The 20,652-nt window shown below is 42.9% G+C and overlaps 2 protein-coding genes across 2 annotated transcripts in view; one reads left to right on the top strand and one right to left on the bottom strand.

The window, feature by feature from the left end:
- LOC311036847 (CD209 antigen-like protein D) overlaps window positions 1-20,652 on the top strand; it is a 580,951-nt gene that overhangs the window by 425,859 nt on the left and 134,440 nt on the right. The gene's annotated exons all lie outside the window — the stretch shown is intronic.
- Window positions 1,889-3,050, bottom strand: LOC311036917 (actin, cytoplasmic 1-like; the record flags this gene model as incomplete). Its single annotated transcript, XM_084045927.1, has 3 exons — window positions 2,867-3,050; window positions 2,366-2,656; window positions 1,889-2,013 (listed from the first exon to the last, which is right to left on the bottom strand). Exons 1-3 carry the CDS (start codon window positions 3,045-3,047, stop codon window positions 1,889-1,891), a joined length of 597 nt encoding a protein of 198 aa, XP_083902053.1. The 5' UTR covers window positions 3,048-3,050.

A 20,652-nucleotide genomic window follows, 5' to 3' on the forward strand; every position in this document is an offset into this window, starting at 1 on the left:
GTCGTACCGTAGTGCTTTCCGTCCTGCGAAGCCATTGGCCGAGCCCTGTCACGTGATCAAATCGGGGAGGGTCCCTCCTTTGCATGTCTCATGCATATTTGCATGTGATTTGCATGTCTAGTAGCCATGTGTTTCTGTTATGCCACGGGTCGCGGGTTAGATCCCGGGCTCCGCTAACCAACAATGAACAACTCTCAGACAACTGCAGCTGATCTGAAAACACAGCCTCATTGCACACAGTTGTCATCCGTTCTTGTTAATTTGTTAACTGGACTCTGTTATGCCACGGGTCGCGGGTTCGATCCCGGGCTCCGTCAACCAACAATGAACAACTCTCAGACAACTGTAGCTGATCTGAAAACACAGCCTCTTTGCACACAGTTGTCAACCATCCTTGTTAATTTGTTAACTGGACAGCATAACAATGAATTGAGTGATAACATTTCATGTAAACATACATAACAGGACAAAGGTGAGACAGTCAGCAGGGCACAGCAGCGCTGCAGGGAGTTGCACCCTGGATCCAGCATAAGCTAGAAGTACTTACTACCAGTGCTTGTTTGCTTTGTGACGCCACCATGTCCCTACTTGCATGTGAATACAGAAAATATTTAAAAAAGCCTGAATAACGTGTGTTGCAGTGGCTTGATAAAGAACAAATACAGCTCTCCTTCATACTGATATGATTGACCTGTAATCACAGTAGAAAATACCACAGTGATTCTCAGATTGGGGTCAGGTGTCCTTAAGGGGGTCCCCAGAAACATGTGTTAATATAGCCTAATATAAACCCTATACATCAATTATTTGAAATAGCCGATCTACAAGCTTGCAGATCGGCTATCTAAAAAGCAATGGAGAGTGCAGAAAAGACGTGAAGAAAAGAGTGCAAGCAGGGTGGAGAAAAGTGTCAGCAAGAATGAAATGGAAGGTGTACAAGACAGTGGTGAGACCAGCTATGTTGTATGGTTTAGAGACAGACAGCTATGTTGTATGATTTAGAGACAGACAGCTATGTTGCGAATGTGCGTGCAAAGTTGTTGTTCAAAACGGGCTACTCATTACATTACGGTCATTTAGCAGACGCTTTTATCCAAAGCGACTTACAATAAATACTCAAACTTTAAATGTCATTCTTAGCCAATCAGGATGGAATATGAAAAATCTGAAAGACAGGTTTTGTTTAATGACTATAGAGATACTGTGTACCGATTTACGTGACGTTTGGACAGAATCTGTAGAAGTACTGTCAAAAACAATGTTTAGCAAAAAGCGGCCTCCTGGTGGCGCTATAACAGGCCCATGTGAAAACATCGGGGCAGAGGTTCTGAATTGGCATCCAGGGAGTGTGTGTGCACAGTTTCGCTGTGATCATGCCAACGGTCCTGGAGATTAGCTGGTCACAAGACAAGCTTGTAGATTGGCTATTTGCACACATGATGAACATGTATTGAACAGCTTTCTGTCTGTCTCTGTCAGTCCAAAGCCAATAGGCCTGCACATACTGTGTAATTTCATATCTCAAATAATATGAACACATACCAGGGGAGTGGTTCTCTAAGAGCTGGATTTCAACTGCAGCTTTAGCACCACACTGTCATGTTAAATAACTTTACTGATTAACTATACAGGGTCCCCAGAAAAATGTGTTAATATCTATAGCATCAAAATCAGCAAGCCACATAGACCCTATATACATCAGCCATTTGAAAATAGCCAATCTACAAGCTTGTAGATCGGCTATTTAAAAACATTAATGAAGTGAACGTTTTGGAATATTTGCATACATTCTACAAGACACATTGAGAGCTTGTAGATAGGCTATTTTCGCTGCCCAACATGCTTCCATAGAAGACATGCTGGCTGCTATGGAATCCAAATTACTGACTCACCGCTGGAAGAGGGCCTCTGGGCAACGGAACCTCTCGTTGCCGATGGTGATGACCTGTCCGTCCAAGTCCAGTGCAACGTAGCACAGTTTCTCCTTGATGTCACGCACGATCTCACGCTCGGCTGTTAGGCAGAAGAGGAGAATGAGATTAGTTAACAGAAGGCAATATATAATTCATATTCTTTAACAACTTGGAATCCCAGCATGCATATTGTGGGGGAACTTAAGCCAAAAATAGCAGATCTATAGCTATTTTTGCCCAAGAGATTTTGTGTAGATAGTACAGAGCCAGCTCATGTCCTGTTTACCAAGTCTAAAGGGATTAAGTGGTTTAAGTTTGCTTGTGGTGTAAACCGCCGACAGGATGTTGAGGGGTTTTACACCTCTAGCAACAATATAACACTAAAAGCCTTCTCTAGCTGGTTTCAATGTGTGGCTGAGGAGTTTGGCTGGTTTCAAGGTGTTTTTGCCAACCTGTGGTGGTGAAGCTGTAGCCCCTCTCGGTGAGGATCTTCATGAGGTAGTCTGTGAGGTCGCGTACAGCCAGGTCTAACCTGAGGATGGCATGGGGCAGAGCGTAGCCCTCGTAGATGGGCACAGTGTGGGTCACGCCGTCACCGGAGTCCATGACGATACCGGTGGTACGACCAGAGGCGTACAGGGACAGCATGGCCTGGATGGCCACGTACATGGCGGGGGTGTTGAAGGTCTCGAACATGATCTGAATGAAGAGCTCACAATGCATCGTGTTGTGAGCTTGTAGATCTGCCATTTTTGTACGCCACCCGTGTACAACAAAGCATAATACAGGGTGAAATAGTCAGAGTAATTGATTTGATTATTTACAAATAAAATCATGTTAAAATTCAACCCTGCAGCTATTTAATTAAACTACATGAGCCAGACTAAGTCAGTTATTGTTTTTTCTAAATGTCCCCACATCTTCCTGCAAGTCCCCAGTTTTTGTTTTCTTACCTGGGTCATCTTCTCCCTGTGCCACACACAGCTCGTTGTAGAAGGTGTGATGCCAGATCTTCTCCATGTCGTCCCAGTTGGTGACGATGCCGTGCTCGATGGGGTACTTCAGGGTCAGGATGCCTCTCTTGCTCTGGGCCTCGTCGCCCAGGTAGCTGTCCTTCTGGCCCATGCCCACCATCACACCCTGGAGAGGAAGAAGAAACACAAAGGTTAACAAACAGCAGGGGAGGGGGGAGAAACACCTAATCTCCATATTTTCACTTTTGTAAATTAATGCCCTACTTGAGCATGCTACAGCGTCACAAAAGTGGCATATCTGCAAGCTTTTTGCCATTTTTGAATCCTGAAAACCAATGTACTTAACATGCGAGCTTGTAGATTGGCTAATTTAACATACAGGACAAAGGTGAGACAGTCAGCAGGGTACAGCACTGCAGGGACTTGCACCCTGAAACCAGCAAAAGCTAGAAGTACTAATTGCCAGTGCTTGTTTGTGACACCACCATGTCCCTACTTGCATGTGGATACAGAAAATATTAAAAAGGCCTGTGGTCAGGGGACCCCCATGGGTTCTTAAGGGGGTTCCAGGGGGTCTCCAGAAAAATGTGTTATTATAAACATCAAAATCATCAATAAACCCTATAGTCAAATGCATACTAATTTGGGGGTCCTTCACATGAAAACGTTTGAGAACTACTGTAATAGCACACACGTATTGGATGAACATTTTATTCACATAAACAGCTTTGAGTCTCTCTCTGTCCAAAGCCTCAACTCTATGACACTAGTTGAGAGCATAATGAACACACAGCATCCACAATCATGTAGACTATACATAAAGGCCTACACATAATTAAATATCTCAAATAATATGAACGCATATGTAGCCCCCAGTCAAATTAGCCTGAACCGGCGTGCAACAGTCATGGCAATCGGGCACAGCCCAATTGGCATGACTGGTATTACGCCGGACTGGCGAGTGGGAGCCTCGGGTTCAATCCCAGCTCACTGCGTTCCATCCCTATCACAGTGGTTGTCAAACCTTTTAATTTCAAGGACCCCTATTTGAACATTTTCTATCTCTGGCACCGCAATCTATACTATAAAATCCTAACTCTAAGAGTGTATAAATGGAACCAAATGTCCATTTGGTTCCTTATTTAATGAAGTGTTTTGGAATATTTGCATAACTGTCTCAAATATGAACACACAGTATCCCCTGTCACAGTGGTTCCCAAACCTTTTAATTTCAAAGACCCCCATTTGATAACATTTTCTATATCTCTGGGACCTCACTCTATATTATAAAATCCTATCTCTCAGAGTGTATAAATGGAACCAAAAAAGGGTCCATTTGATTCCATTTGTACACCCTCAGTGCCCTATAATGTACAATAAACAAGAGCATAGGGGCCTAGACATACATAAACAGATCAGATACAGTGATTAGAATCAACATCTACAATACATTACATTGTCTGAAACAGTCCATCACTAATTTGATTTCTCCTCATTTAGCAGTATATATCATGCATGTTACGCTGAGCGGTTTACAAAAACCCCCACACACCCCAGATGGAGGTAAACATGTGTTGACCAACAACACACATTGACCCATGACCACAAAACAAACTGTCATGTTAAATAACAGTACAAAAACGGAGCTAGAGCTCTTTCCCTCAAACTGCTATATAATAACCAAGCTAAGAATATTATAAATAATATGAAATATAAAATCGGGGACTAGATATGTGTCTAGCATGGACTGTTTGTTAGCTTTAAGCAGCTTTCAGCCCACTATAAAGCCTGCAGCAGCTATATGAAAACAGCAGTTACAGACAGCCCAATACACACTTATAACATCCCAGATTGATCTAACAATGAATCCACTGTACGTACATTCACCAGCTCACCAGGTTATCTGAGCACACAATCGTTAGCTTTACAGTGTTATAAACGGTCCCATACAGCCTTTAAACCCCTGAATAGACGACGCTAACGCGCTACATTTTGTTAGCACGGATTAACGCATGCCTCCCCACCCATTGACCCATGACCACAAAACATACTGTCATGTTAAATAACAGTACAAAAACGGAGCTAGAGCTCTTTCCCTCAAACGGCTATATAATAACCAAGATAAAAATATTGTAAATAATATGAAATGTAAAATCGAGGCTTTAATGGTGATCAGTGATGTCTATGAGTAATGAGATGTGTCTTGCATGGACTGTCTGTTAGCTTAAGCTTCAGGTTACAGTCAGCCCAATACACACTTATAACATCCCAGATTGATCTAACAATGAATCCACTGTACATTCACCAGCTCACCAGGTTATCTGAGCACACAATCGTTAGCTTTACAGTGTTATAAACTGTCCCATACAGCCTTTAAACCCCTACATAAATGACGCTAACGCGCTATTCACTAGCATCTCCTCCTTTCAACAAATAAGAGCCTTAAACTCAGCTAAATATATATTTAAAATCATATTAAATATAGCATCGTCGTCCTTAGGGACTAGGGAGTATATACTGATCAATGATTATGTCCTATTGGCACAATTGGAGCCATTTAAACGTCTGTTTACAACGTTAGCACAGCATCCGCCCTTGGTCATATAAAAAAAAAGAAACATCTGGCAGTTTAAACACACAATGTTACATGTGTTAAGTGCCGTTTTGAGGCGTTCTGTGGAAAATAAAAGGCACCTTTACCTGTCTGCTGCTGCTGTCTGACTATGCTCTCACCAGTGTGGCTTGTGGATATGCTATTTTCATACTGACGATGTAAACAGTAGGTTTAAAAGGCCAGCCGCTCGTTTCACTCCCAAACCTGGCAACGCTGGTCGTAACGGAAGGCTGCGATGGAGATGTAAAAATCCACGGCTTGATGTCATCTAAAGCACATAAAACATCAAATCTAAACGTTATTGGGTCCCAACCAGCACAAAGAGACCATCCGTTGGGGCTCGCGTGGCCCATATAGTCCACACAGTCGCTTCTTTTGGGCTTTGTTTTCCCAGACCGGGTCGCTCGATTCTCTCCCACAGTCTGGCAACGCTGGCTGCAGCGGGCCCGGGCCCGGGCATGCCCTCTCGCATGTACGCATGTCTGCTTGTCAGACCAATCACAGCCCTTGCTGACTTTGTCCCTCCCCTTAAATCCACGCCTCCTGCCGACCCTGGCCGGCTCGCCTTCACTTCTCAAATTCTCATGCGGATGCTAGGTCTCTCCGTCCGATGAGAGATTACTATTGGAAACTGTTCTACTTGATTTCGGTTCATATATCACTGATCTACTTTCATTTCGTCGTCTTTTGTCTGAGGTGAGTAATATTAACTTTTTTTCCCGCCTTTATTACTTTATATATATATTTTTTCCCGCCTTTTTTGGACCCTACATCTACATGAACGTTCAGATTTCAAACACAGTTTTTACCCCATGGCCACGGATGTTATAATTATGTACGGGCCCTCAGAAGTAGCCGTATCTTCCGTATTGTAAAATAAAAACGCATCTTAATCCGATCGGTGGCCATTTGCTCATAGTGGGCACACTCTATCAGAGTGCAGTACACCTACCAACCGATGGGTCGTGCAGTTGAAAGCATATGGCGGACATGCTGAGAAAATGGCCACCGATCGGATTCAAATGCTTTTTATTGAACAATACTGAAGATACGGTTACTTCTGAGGGCTCGAACAGAATTGTCACATCCGTGGCCGTGAGGTAAGAACTTTATATTTGAAATTTGAACGTTTATGTACATGTACGGGCCTTAAATGAATTAAGTGCAATCGCCAGGTTAAGTTTGTTTCAGGTCACTGTTACTGTTACGTGTGTGGTGTGTGTATTGTGTTTGCGGCTGGTCCAGTGTTGCCAAATCAGTAATTATAAGCGACTTTGGGCTTCCTTTTTTTCCTGTAAAGTAGCTTGTAAATATTGGGGGTCCATGGCATGAAAATGTTTTAAAATCACTGCTCTCAACATTAGACAATAAAGTTTGACTGACATGCCCCCTATTTGCTTATTTTGGGATTCTAAATTTGTACTAAATTTTGCAGCAAGTCTAAATTTGTATAGACTTGCTGCTTCTTTCTTTCACTAGATCTGGCAACACCGACTTACGCTAATGTTTAGCGGCTAGCTGCCGGCTCCGTCGTGTTTCTGTGATCATAGTTATAATATATAGTCTGTGATCCATGCTCTGTGGCTGCTATCGACAGTCCTGGCTGGAACGGTGGATAGATCTGTCTGTTACATAGCTCCAATCGGAACCTCACCCTCCGCTGTATATTTTCTGAAATGCTCACAGATGTTTGACATTTTAACTCACCATAAAATCTATCCAACGAGTTGAAAAAAGCACTTTATTAGCCTCTCTCCTCCGCCTCTCCTTTGTGGCAGCGGTGGCCTAGTGGTTAGAGGGGCGGCCTTGATACCAGAAGGTCCCTAGTTCGATTCCCCAATTTATCACATCAATCATGAATCACCGCTGAATAGCCCTTGAGCAAGGCTTCCATGCAGGGTCCGGCTGGAAATAAGTTTCGTACTTAGTCCGACACCCTGGGTAAACAACAAACTTTGCTTTGCTTTGCCGGTTACATGTTTTAAGACATTGCGCAAGAGTTGCGCCCATAGATATAACATTACTGATTGCCCTACTGGTCTGTCAAATGTTGAATTGCATCTGGGGCTATCTGTTACAGTAAGATCCACCTAAAAGTACCACACACTGACTGTGACCGCAAGTTAGAAACTCAAAGTGTGTAAAAGAGGCACAGCTGTTTACAATGCGATGCAAATCTGTGCTGTGGTTACACGCAGTGGTGGAAAAAGTACTCAAATGTTTTACTTAAGTAAAAGTACCAATACTGCAATGTAGAAGTACTCTGTTACAAGTAGAAGTCTGGATTTCAAAATGTACTTGAGTAAAAGTACAAAAGTATTGGCATCAAAATGTACTTAAAGTACCAAAAGTAAAAGTACTACCATTTTTTAAAATAGCAGATCTACAAGCTCACAACGTTGTGAGCTTGTAGATTGGCTATTTTAAAATAGCCTGTGTATAAAATAGGGATAAAGTGGTTAATGTATGTTTCATAATATCATAATTTATATCTGAAAAGTAACTAGTAACTAAAGTTTTCAAATAAATGTAGTGGAGTAAAAGTACAATATTTGCCTCTGAGATGTAGTGGAGTAGAAGTAAAGGTATTGGAAATTGGAAATACTCAAGTAAAGTACAAATACCTCAAAATTGTACTTAAGTACAGTACTTAAGTAGATGTACTTAGTTACTTTCCATCACTGGTTACACGCAACACACTCTCGCATCGAAGCAGCATGCATTTATGTTGAAAATATAGCCACTGCATGATTCATTAGATAGGCTCTTATCTAAAATCATCTAAGAAAATAGCAGATCCACAAGCTCACAACGCCTCACAATATTTATCTGTGGAACCAAGTCAAACTAAACGTAATGCCACAACCCCTGAAGTGCTTGTCAGGTGGGGTGGGGGGAGTTCAAATATGATTATTTTGGGGGATCCCCAGTTTAAATATGATTATTTTGGCGGCCCCCCAGTAAAAATATGATTATTTTGGGGGGTCACAGCCTGAAAAGGTTGAGAACCAGTGTATCAGGATATAATGTACTCACACACACTTTCTTTTAACAAATAGTTTAAAATTTGCCACATTTTGTTTAATGTTCAGATAATTTGAATGTAGCTATAAGTATAACACTTGGAGATAAAAGAGAACGAGAGAAAAAAAAAACATTTTATTTTGGACCCATAACATTTTTCTGGGACACATTACATTGAAAACCTAGCAACATCACTGACATATCTACAAGCTCACTGTGAGTTTAATGTTTGGAAAATAGCAGATCTACAAGCTCACTGTAAACTTGTTGCCTTATTTTAAATAGCCGATCGACAAGCTCACTTGTTAGCTTGTAGATAACTTGTGAGCTTGTAGATCTGCTATTGTCACTATATTTATATGGTGACAAATATATATTTGTGTCTAAAATACAGTATTTTTGCTTGACATTTTCAGCTGTGGCGTGGCTGTACATCGGACCTGATATCTTGGCCAACACAGATGTGGACTGAGGGGACCGTCCCAGACTGCACTACTGCAAGGTTTGTTTAACATAACATGACACATGTGCAAATCAAAACCGTTTAGATCTAACTATCTAATGTTAGCATATGGACATTTTCTTGGGGTCAGTCCATTGTCCGTTTTTAAGGAGGCATTGCCAATATATATACTCTGTAGCTTAACTCTTTGACTGCCATATCAACAGTGTAATAGTGTGCCACTGCTGCAAGCAAAAACAGTGATTTTTACTGTATCAGTTTGCATAGAAAAATACTGTACTTGTACTTCTATCCACTACAGCTCAGAGGCAAATATTGTACCTTTAATCCACTACAATTGTTAGAAAACTTTAGTTACTTTTGATTTTGGTTATTGTTTAAAAAAACATAGGGTACATTAACCACTTCAGCCCCATTTAAACTTTGGCTATTTGAAAATGGCAGATCTACAAGCTCACAATGCAACATGTTGTGAGCTTGTTGGCTTACAAGCTCACTTGTCAGCTTGTAGGTCACTTGTGAGCTTGTAGATCTGCTATTGTCTATTGATATGCATGTACTTTCATAGCTTTGTGTCTAAAATATTGTATTTATGTGTTTACAGCTCAGGCTGCGGACCCAGGTGACAGACACACCATCCCAGACCTACTGCAAGGTGTGTAACTATCTAATGTTGGCTTATTGACATTGTCTGGAGGTCAAATACTAGTAGGTTATGGGGGTTTATGGTCTAATGCAAATCTCTTTTGTAATGTCAAAGAGCTCTTTGACAATTCAATAGTTTGAGAACCACTGGTATTCAGGTGACAAGTATGTGTTGCTTCAATTTTCTATAGAGTTGTCAGCTGACTGAAAGGTGATAATAGGGGGGTGATTAGAGGTGTGGCTAGGGGTTGAATAAATGATCCATTGTTGATGCCCATTAACAGGCTCTGATTGTGTATCCTCTGTGTCTGTCTTACCCATATGTGGCCAATGTTTCAGCACAATATGACAGTTTTCAAGATCGATCTTGGCACTGTTTCTTTGCTATTGTCCAGTTTATAGAAAGCTATATGCTTATAGCCATCATTGCTTTGTGTTTGTTTAGTAACAGGGAACAGCCTGTCTCTGCAGGTCCTTTTTAAACAGAAAATTAAGGGTGTGTTGGCAATTTCATCCAACCATAATCAACAACTTGATTGTATAGGATGTGTCCTGTATGAGTTCTCTCTCCTGATTGGATGAAATTGGTCTCTCAAAATCACAATTTCGTTTTAAAGGCAGTTACTGTATTCACCCAGAAGCAGTATACTAGCAGTCGCACCCTTACTTAACTGTACTAGTATGTGTTTGCATACTGGTACAGTTGTGTAGTTAACTGGTATAGTTGCTGTGTTTTCACGTCGTGGATGCAATGTATTATTTAGTATATTTGTTTCCGTTTGGAAGTATGCTTTAATAAGTACCTGACATACAAACATGCTCACTTCTGTGTGCCTAAGTGTCTTTGGGTCATTCCAGGGCCAGTGTTAAAAAAAATAGCAGATATACAAGCTCATAGCACAGCACCAAGTGAGCTTGTAGAGTAGAGTCGGGCTGCGGTAACTGATGAAGTGGTTGATTTGGTTGATTTCGCCTTTGAGTGTTTTGAAATATTGGAGATACTGTCCTGGGGCTGCACAGTCAACTGGTTTTGTTCAATTTTCCATATTTCCGCTTCCTTTAGGAATTCAATAAACACGACGCTTTTGGCTCATACCATTGCGTTCTATCCTATCCTTGTCCTTTATTGCGCACGCACGCACGCACGCACACACGCACACTTCAGAGATGGATAAATTCAGTATTTTCTTTATGACCTGTAGGTGGTGCATCCCTTTCCTATGTGAGAAGTGCCGCTGGCTCCAATGTCAACATGGACCTGGATACCTTTGTCAATCTGGACCCGAGTGTGTACAGGTTAGTGGCGTGTGCGTGCGTCCTTGTGGTTGTGAAAGGCAAGTGGTTAATGTATGTTTTTATAATATAATAATTTATATCTACAATAACTAGTAACTAAAGTTTTCAAATAATTGTAGTGGAGTAACAGTACAATATTTGCCTCTGAGATGTAAGTAAAAGTATAGACAATTGGAAATACTCCAGTAAAGTAAAAGTACCTTCTAATTGTACTTAAGTACAGTACTTTAGTACTTTAGTTTTCCATATAGGCACTTGAGATTTTTATGTTATCTCCAAAATGCTTTTTTAACAGTGTTTTAGCGTGAATGTAGCCTGTGTTGGCATTCATATGAAGACAGCTCCTAACCAATTCTCTGCAGGGTCCAGAGGTGTACTGTTCCAAGTAATATAGCCTATCTTGGTGGCTTCTAGTCTTTTCCTCAATACCATGCTCAAATGCCCTCATCAATGCCTGGTAATCTAAAGGGTTGCCATCGTAAACTGGGATTTCCTTAGAGGGAAGTGAGGTCAATTTTAGCTGTACAACCAGTAAATCAGCAATCTCATTTTGCCTCTGTATTACAGTCAAGAATTTGTCGTCATTGTCTGACACTGTAATTCCAGTTCCTGTCCCAATTGCTTGCTGTTGGGTATGAGTTGCTGTGATTTCTGGTGGCCTTAGGCCTGGGTTTGATGGTCCTTGTCATTTTATTTTTTGTCTGGCTCCAAGTGAATTAATTGGAAATGAGTCCATATTGATGCTTGGGGTTTTAGTATTTTCCAGATACTCATTCATGGCATCATCCTGTGATTTTGGCTGTAACATTTGTGGTTGTGATTTAAGCAGTGATGGTGCTGGTGGTTATGAAATGGAGTCAAGATCCGCCAGGATTTTTAATCTAGCATCGGATTCAGCCAGGCATATGTCCAGTTCCATTTGTTCCAGTCTGGCTGGCTTGCATTTTAGCCTGCTCCATTTCCAGAGCCTGCTTTGCCTTTAAAGTCGATGCCCTTATAAGGAGCACAGCCTTCTCAGCCTCAGCCTTGAGTCGGGCCGCGGTAACTGATGAAGTGGTTGATTTGGTTGATTTCGCTTTTGAGTGTTTTGAAATATTGGAGATACTGTCCTGGGGCTGCACAGTCAACTGGTTTTGTTCATTTTTCCATATTTCCGCTTCCTTTAGGAATTCAATAAACACGACGCTTTTGGCTCATACCATTGCGTTCTATCCTATCCTTGTCCTTTATTGCGCACGCACGCACGCACACACGCACACACGCACACACGCACACTTCAGAGATGGATAAATTCAGTATTTTCTTTATGACCTGTAGGTGGTGCATCCCTTTCCTATGTGAGAAGTGCCGCTGGCTCCAATGTCAACATGGACCTGGATACCTTTGTCAATCTGGACCCGAGTGTGTACAGGTTAGTGGCGTGTGCGTGCGTCCTTGTGGTTGTGAAAGGCAAGTGGTTAATGTATGTTTTTATAATATAATAATGTATATCTACAATAACTAGTAACTAAAGTTTTCAAATAATTGTAGTGGAGTAACAGTACAATATTTGCCTCTGAGATGTAAGTAAAAGTATAGACAATTGGAAATACTCCAGTAAAGTAAATGTACCTTCTAATTGTACTTAAGTACAGTACTTTAGTAAATGTACTTAGTTACTTTACACCACTGGATATTTCATACCAGTGTATTGAAGGACATTTCTTTCTCTTCCACAGGGAAGTCATGTGGCTCTGCTGGGGAAATCTCCAACGGTCAGTTTGTGTACACTGGATTACAAAGTTTGGAGACTCTGCTACAGGTGTCTGTGATGAAGGGTAAGAACATTATAAATATATATAAGAACTAGGGTTGGGACTCGATTAAAAACATTTATCAAATTAATTAGAGGCTTTGTAATGAATTAATCACAATTAATCACATTTTAATCGCATATCAATATTTTACTTGAGAACAGGGAAAGGCAATTTTTTCATACGTCTTTTAAGTACATGTAAAATAATAAAAGCTTAAAAATACTAAAAAGAAGGAAAAACGTTGCGACGCTGAGGAGCGTGTACAGAAGCAGCCTTCCCCCTCCATTGGCGCTCCCATATAATGGGAATTCAATACCCATATAACAATGAATTCAATACCCATATAACAATGAATTCAATACCTTTTTATAGAATGACATATCAGAAGACCGAGCCTCGCAGTGTAAAGAATAGTTCTACCCTTCCAGTCTTGAAGTCTGTCTTGAAGGGATCCGATCGCCGTGGCCGATAGAGCAAGCTCTGAAGCTCAGATAAATGCCTCCTCTGACTGAAAGGAGCCTTGCCTTTAGGGAAGTGTGTCAATAGGATTTATCTGTTGATACGTCCTAACATTAATCGAGTGTTGATTCCAACTCGTTGGAATCTATAAGCGAATAATATAATAAAGCCCCTCCCTACCGGCGTCTATAAGGTTTATGAGTGCATTTATTTAATGTTGCATATGTTGCACTCTGACTGTACTCTTGCCTTGAAGACGGCCGTGTCTGCAGGGATATGGCTCTTGTCTGGAAGGGTATAACTATCTCTATTCTCTACGTTGCAAGGGTCTGTCTTCTGATGTGACAATTCTATAAAAAGCGCAAATGTGAAGCTAGACTTCTGGTCATTAAATTTGTGCAATTATAATGCTCGGAGGAGGTTGGCCCCCAGACGTGCGGCACGCAAGCCTACCGAACTACTGGTGCCCACGAACCAGCCCCCAACTATGGGTTAAATAGTACCACTGCCTCGTCTCGGAGGAGGTTGGCCCCCAGACGTGCGGCACGCAAGCCTACCGAACTACTGGTGCCCACGAACCAGCCCCCAACTATGGGTTAAATAGTACCACTGCCTAGTCTCGGAGGAGGTTGGCCCCCAGACGTGCGGCACGCAAGCCTACCGAACTACTGGTGCCCACGAACCAGCCCCCAACTATGGGTTAAATAGTACCACTGCCTCGTCTCGGAGGAGGTTGGCCCCCAGACGTGCGGCACGCAAGCTTACCGAACTACTGGTGCCCACGAACCAGCCCCCAACTATGGGTTAAATAGTACCACTGCCTCGTCTCGGAGGAGGTTGGCCCCAGACGTGCGGCACGCAAGCCTACCGAACTACTGGTGCCCACGAACCAGCCCCCAACTATGGGTTAAATAGTACCACTGCCTCGTCTCGGAGGAGGTTGGCCCCCAGACGTGCGGCACGCAAGCTTACCGAACTACTGGTGCCCACGAACCAGCCCCCAATTATGGGTTAAATAGTACCACTGCCTCGTCTCGGAGGAGGTTGGCCCCCAGACGTGCGGCACGCAAGCCTACCGAACTACTGGTGCCCACGAACCAGCCCCCAACTATGGGTTAAATAGTACCACTGCCTCGTCTCGGAGGAGGTTGGCCCCCAGACGTGCGGCACGCAAGCTTACCGAACTACTGGTGCCCACGAACCAGCCCCCAACTATGGGTTAAATAGTACCACTGCCTAGTCTCGGAGGATGTTGGCCCCCAGACGTGCGGCACGCAAGCCTACCGAACTACTGGTGCCCCAGCTCCACTGGTTCCAGACCAGTCTGGAAGCTGTTCCTCTCCAAGGCCTCTGGGGTGTTGGATGCAGCTCTGGATCTTCTTGCCAACACGGTACAAAAACTAGATCTAACCAGACACTGAAATAAACTGAAACTAAACTGCTAAGTGTAATGGCAAAGATAGAATGACCAATCACTGAAACTAATTAAAATGAACAATGATGACTGAGTTAGTACATCTCAGACCTACACATAATTACAGTCTATGTTTATAATTAGTAATTATAAAATGCACCAATGCAAAATAAAAATAAAAAATCAATTATTTCTGGCCAGAAGCTGTTATTTGTCCACATAAAGTCCACCCAGGTTTGGAATGAAAGTTCTCTATTGTAGAGCGAAAAGCCCTGTCCACTATTCTTTACACCAAATGAGATCACACGTAATGCACATTTAAATGAAATATTGACCCATGTAATCCTTCCCCTAGTCCATGACGATGACTGGTCCATCGGCGTCTGCGGTTCTGGATGTGATTGGAGAGCTGAGAGTGTCTATTCTGACGGATGAACAGTTGAGGGACAGTGATGTCATTGGGAAGTGGTTCTCTGGACGTTTGAGAGGGTTCCTGTCGTCTGCATCAGGAGAGTTTCTATACTGCCTCAGCAGCAGGAACCTCAGCTGTAACACATACCAGCAAGTGTAAGTATTGAGCTGGAGACTTCTTCCATCTGTATACCCTTTGACTGAATTTTCCCACCTGGGGCTATCATCTTTATGTGGATGTATTTCACATTTCATCTCCCATAATGGGGTGTTTGGGTGAAAAGCATAGCTAAGTCACAATGTTTTGAATTTCTTTTCTTTTTTCTCGTGAGTAAAAAGTCATATAATAGTGAAGTTGAATTGAGTCCAAAGTAATGGGTAGTGTGGAAGAGAGCTGAAGAAGCGATAGGTAGGGTGGAACTGATGGAGTCAGGGGTGATTTGTGAGAGAAGGGTTCCAGCTAGAGTGAGAGGGAAGATGTGTACGGCTTGGAAATGGTGGCACTGATGAAAAGACAGGAGGCGGAACTAGAGGTGGCAAAATTGAGTTTCAGGTTAGAAGTCAGATCCAGGTCCTCTATATCCTCCAAATCTCTCATTGCGTTACAACAGCCTCTCAGGAAGAGTGCATAAGCATGCAGTGCATCTCCATCCTCTGCCTTAATACTTTTCCAATTTAAAGCTTTTTCCATATAGGCACTTGAGATTTTTATGTTATCTCCAAAATGCTTTTTTAACAGTGTTTTAGCGTGAATGTAGCCTGTGTTGGCATTCATATGAAGACAGCTCCTAACCAATTCTCTGCAGGGTCCAGAGGTGTACTGTTCCAAGTAATATAGCCTATCTTGGTGGCTTCTAGTCTTTTCCTCAATACCATGCTCAAATGCCCTCATCAATGCCTGGTAATCTAAAGGGTTGCCATCGTAAACTGGGATTTCCTTAGAGGGAAGTGAGGTCAATTTTAGCTGTACAACCAGTAAATCAGCAATCTCATTTTGCCTCTGTATTACAGTCAAGAATTTGTCGTCATTGTCTGACACTGTAATTCCAGTTCCTGTCCCAATTGCTTGCTGTTGGGTATGAGTTGCTGTGATTTCTGGTGGCCTTAGGCCTGGGTTTGATGGTCCTTGTCATTTTATTTTTTGTCTGGCTCCAAGTGAATTAATTGGAAATGAGTCCATATTGATGCTTGGGGTTTTAGTATTTTCCAGATACTCATTCATGGCATCATCCTGTGATTTTGGCTGTAACATTTGTGGTTGTGATTTAAGCAGTGATGGTGCTGGTGGTTATGAAATGGAGTCAAGATCCGCCAGGATTTTTAATCTAGCATCGGATTCAGCCAGGCATATGTCCAGTTCCATTTGTTCCAGTCTGGCTGGCTTGCATTTTAGCCTGCTCCATTTCCAGAGCCTGCTTTGCCTTTAAAGTCGATGCCCTTATAAGGAGCACAGCCTTCTCAGCCTCAGCCTTGAGTCGGGCCGCGGTAACTGATGAAGTGGTTGATTTGGTTGATTTCGCTTTTGAGTGTTTTGAAATATTGGAGATACTGTCCTGGGGCTGCACAGTCAACTGGTTTTGTTCATTTTTCCATATTTCCGCTTCCTTTAGGAATTCAATAAACACGACGCTTTTGGCTCATACCATTGCGTTCTATCCTATCCTTGTCCTTTATTGCGCACGCACGCACGCACACACGCACACACGCACACTTCAGAGATGGATAAATTCAGTATTTTCTTTATGACCTGTAGGTGGTGCATCCCTTTCCTATGTGAGAAGTGCCGCTGGCTCCAATGTCAACATGGACCTGGATACCTTTGTCAATCTGGACCCGAGTGTGTACAGGTTAGTGGCGTGTGCGTGCGTCCTTGTGGTTGTGAAAGGCAAGTGGTTAATGTATGTTTTTATAATATAATAATGTATATCTACAATAACTAGTAACTAAAGTTTTCAAATAATTGTAGTGGAGTAACAGTACAATATTTGCCTCTGAGATGTAAGTAAAAGTATAGACAATTGGAAATACTCCAGTAAAGTAAATGTACCTTCTAATTGTACTTAAGTACAGTACTTTAGTAAATGTACTTAGTTACTTTACACCACTGGATATTTCATACCAGTGTATTGAAGGACATTTCTTTCTCTTCCACAGGGAAGTCATGTGGCTCTGCTGGGGAAATCTCCAACGGTTAGTTTGTGTACACTGGATTACAAAGTTTGGAGACTCTGCTACAGGTGTCTGTGATGAAGGGTAAGAACATTATAAATATATATAAGAACTAGGGTTGGGACTCGATTAAAAACATTTATCAAATTAATTAGAGGCTTTGTAATGAATTAATCACAATTAATCACATTTTAATCGCATATCAATATTTTACTTGAGAACAGGGAAAGGCAATTTTTTCATACGTCTTTTAAGTACATGTAAAATAATAAAAGCTTAAAAATACTAAAAAGAAGGAAAAACGTTGCGACGCTGAGGAGCGTGTACAGAAGCAGCCTTCCCCCTCCATTGGCGCTCCCATATAATGGGAATTCAATACCCATATAACAATTAATTCAATACCCATATAACAATGAATTCAATACCTTTTTATAGAATGTCATATCAGAAGACCGAGCCTCGCAGTGTAAAGAATAGTTCTACCCTTCCAGTCTTGAAGTCTGTCTTGAAGGGATCCGATCGCCGTGGCCGATAGAGCAAGCTCTGAAGCTCAGATAAATGCCTCCTCTGACTGAAAGGAGCCTTGCCTTTAGGGAAGTGTGTCAATAGGATTTATCTGTTGATACGTCCTAACATTAATCGAGTGTTGATTCCAACTCGTTGGAATCTATAAGCGAATAATATAATAAAGCCCCTCCCTACCGGCGTCTATAAGGTTTATGAGTGCATTTATTTAATGTTGCATATGTTGCACTCTGACTGTACTCTTGTCTTGAAGACGGCCGTGTCTGCAGGGATATGGCTCTTGTCTGGAAGGGTATAACTATCTCTATTCTCTACGTTGCAAGGGTCTGTCTTCTGATGTGACAATTCTATAAAAAGCGCAAATGTGAAGCTAGACTTCTGGTCATTAAATTTGTGCAATTATAATGCTCGGAGGAGGTTGGCCCCCAGACGTGCGGCACGCAAGCCTACCGAACTACTGGTGCCCACGAACCAGCCCCCAACTATGGGTTAAATAGTACCACTGCCTAGTCTCGGAGGAGGTTGGCCCCCAGACGTGCGGCACGCAAGCCTACCGAACTACTGGTGCCCACGAACCAGCCCCCAACTATGGGTTAAATAGTACCACTGCCTCGTCTCGGAGGAGGTTGGCCCCCAGACGTGCGGCACGCAAGCCTACCGAACTACTGGTGCCCACGAACCAGCCCCCAACTATGGGTTAAATAGTACCACTGCCTCGTCTCGGAGGAGGTTGGCCCCCAGACGTGCGGCACGCAAGCCTACCGAACTACTGGTGCCCACGAACCAGCCCCCAACTATGGGTTAAATAGTACCACTGCCTCGTCTCGGAGGAGGTTGGCCCCCAGACGTGCGGCACGCAAGCTTACCGAACTACTGGTGCCCACGAACCAGCCCCCAACTATGGGTTAAATAGTACCACTGCCTCGTCTCGGAGGAGGTTGGCCCCAGACGTGCGGCACGCAAGCCTACCGAACTACTGGTGCCCACGAACCAGCCCCCAACTATGGGTTAAATAGTACCACTGCCTCGTCTCGGAGGAGGTTGGCCCCCAGACGTGCGGCACGCAAGCTTACCGAACTACTGGTGCCCACGAACCAGCCCCCAATTATGGGTTAAATAGTACCACTGCCTCGTCTCGGAGGAGGTTGGCCCCCAGACGTGCGGCACGCAAGCCTACCGAACTACTGGTGCCCACGAACCAGCCCCCAACTATGGGTTAAATAGTACCACTGCCTCGTCTCGGAGGAGGTTGGCCCCCAGACGTGCGGCACGCAAGCTTACCGAACTACTGGTGCCCACGAACCAGCCCCCAACTATGGGTTAAATAGTACCACTGCCTAGTCTCGGAGGATGTTGGCCCCCAGACGTGCGGCACGCAAGCCTACCGAACTACTGGTGCCCCAGCTCCACTGGTTCCAGACCAGTCTGGAAGCTGTTCCTCTCCAAGGCCTCTGGGGTGTTGGATGCAGCTCTGGATCTTCTTGCCAACACGGTACAAAAACTAGATCTAACCAGACACTGAAATAAACTGAAACTAAACTGCTAAGTGTAATGGCAAAGATAGAATGACCAATCACTGAAACTAATTAAAATGAACAATGATGACTGAGTTAGTACATCTCAGACCTACACATAATTACAGTCTATGTTTATAATTAGTAATTATAAAATGCACCAATGCAAAATAAAAATAAAAAATCAATTATTTCTGGCCAGAAGCTGTTATTTGTCCACATAAAGTCCACCCAGGTTTGGAATGAAAGTTCTCTATTGTAGAGCGAAAAGCCCTGTCCACTATTCTTTACACCAAATGAGATCACACGTAATGCACATTTAAATGAAATATTGACCCATGTAATCCTTCCCCTAGTCCATGACGATGACTGGTCCATCGGCGTCTGCGGTTCTGGATGTGATTGGAGAGCTGAGAGTGTCTATTCTGACGGATGAACAGTTGAGGGACAGTGATGTCATTGGGAAGTGGTTCTCTGGACGTTTGAGAGGGTTCCTGTCGTCTGCATCAGGAGAGTTTCTATACTGCCTCAGCAGCAGGAACCTCAGCTGTAACACATACCAGCAAGTGTAAGTATTGAGCTGGAGACTTCTTCCATCTGTATACCCTTTGACTGAATTTTCCCACCTGGGGCTATCATCTTTATGTGGATGTATTTCACATTTCATCTCCCATAATGGGGTGTTTGGGTGAAAAGCATAGCTAAGTCACAATGTTTTGAATTTCTTTTCTTTTTTCTCGTGAGTAAAAAGTCATATAATAGTGAAGTTGAATTGAGTCCAAAGTAATGGGTAGTGTGGAAGAGAGCTGAAGAAGCGACAGGTAGGGTGGAACTGATGGAGTCAGGGGTGATTTGTGAGAGAAGGGTTCCAGCTAGAGTGAGAGGGAAGATGTGTACGGCTTGGAAATGGTGGCACTGATGAAAAGACAGGAGGCGGAACTAGAGGTGGCAAAATTGAGTTTCAGGTTAGAAGTCAGATCCAGGTCCTCTATATCCTCCAAATCTCTCATTGCGTTACAACGGCCTCTCAGGAAGAGTGCATAAGCATGCAGTGCATCTCCATCCTCTGCCTTAATACTTTTCCAATTTAAAGCTTTTTCCATATAGGCACTTGAGATTTTTATGTTATCTCCAAAATGCTTTTTTAACAGTGTTTTAGCGTGAATGTAGCCTGTGTTGGCATTCATATGAAGACAGCTCCTAACCAATTCTCTGCAGGGTCCAGAGGTGTACTGTTCCAAGTAATATAGCCTATCTTGGTGGCTTCTAGTCTTTTCCTCAATACCATGCTCAAATGCCCTCATCAATGCCTGGTAATCTAAAGGGTTGCCATCGTAAACTGGGATTTCCTTAGAGGGAAGTGAGTAGAGCCATATGAAATCCGTGTTAACGGAATCGCGGACGGAATCGAGGAAATGACCAATAAAAATGGAAT

The sequence above is a fragment of the Gymnoscopelus microlampas genome (assembly GCF_963454915.1).
Source record: "Gymnoscopelus microlampas genome assembly, chromosome: 20".
NCBI classification, from domain to species: Eukaryota; Metazoa; Chordata; class Actinopteri; order Myctophiformes; family Myctophidae; genus Gymnoscopelus; species Gymnoscopelus microlampas.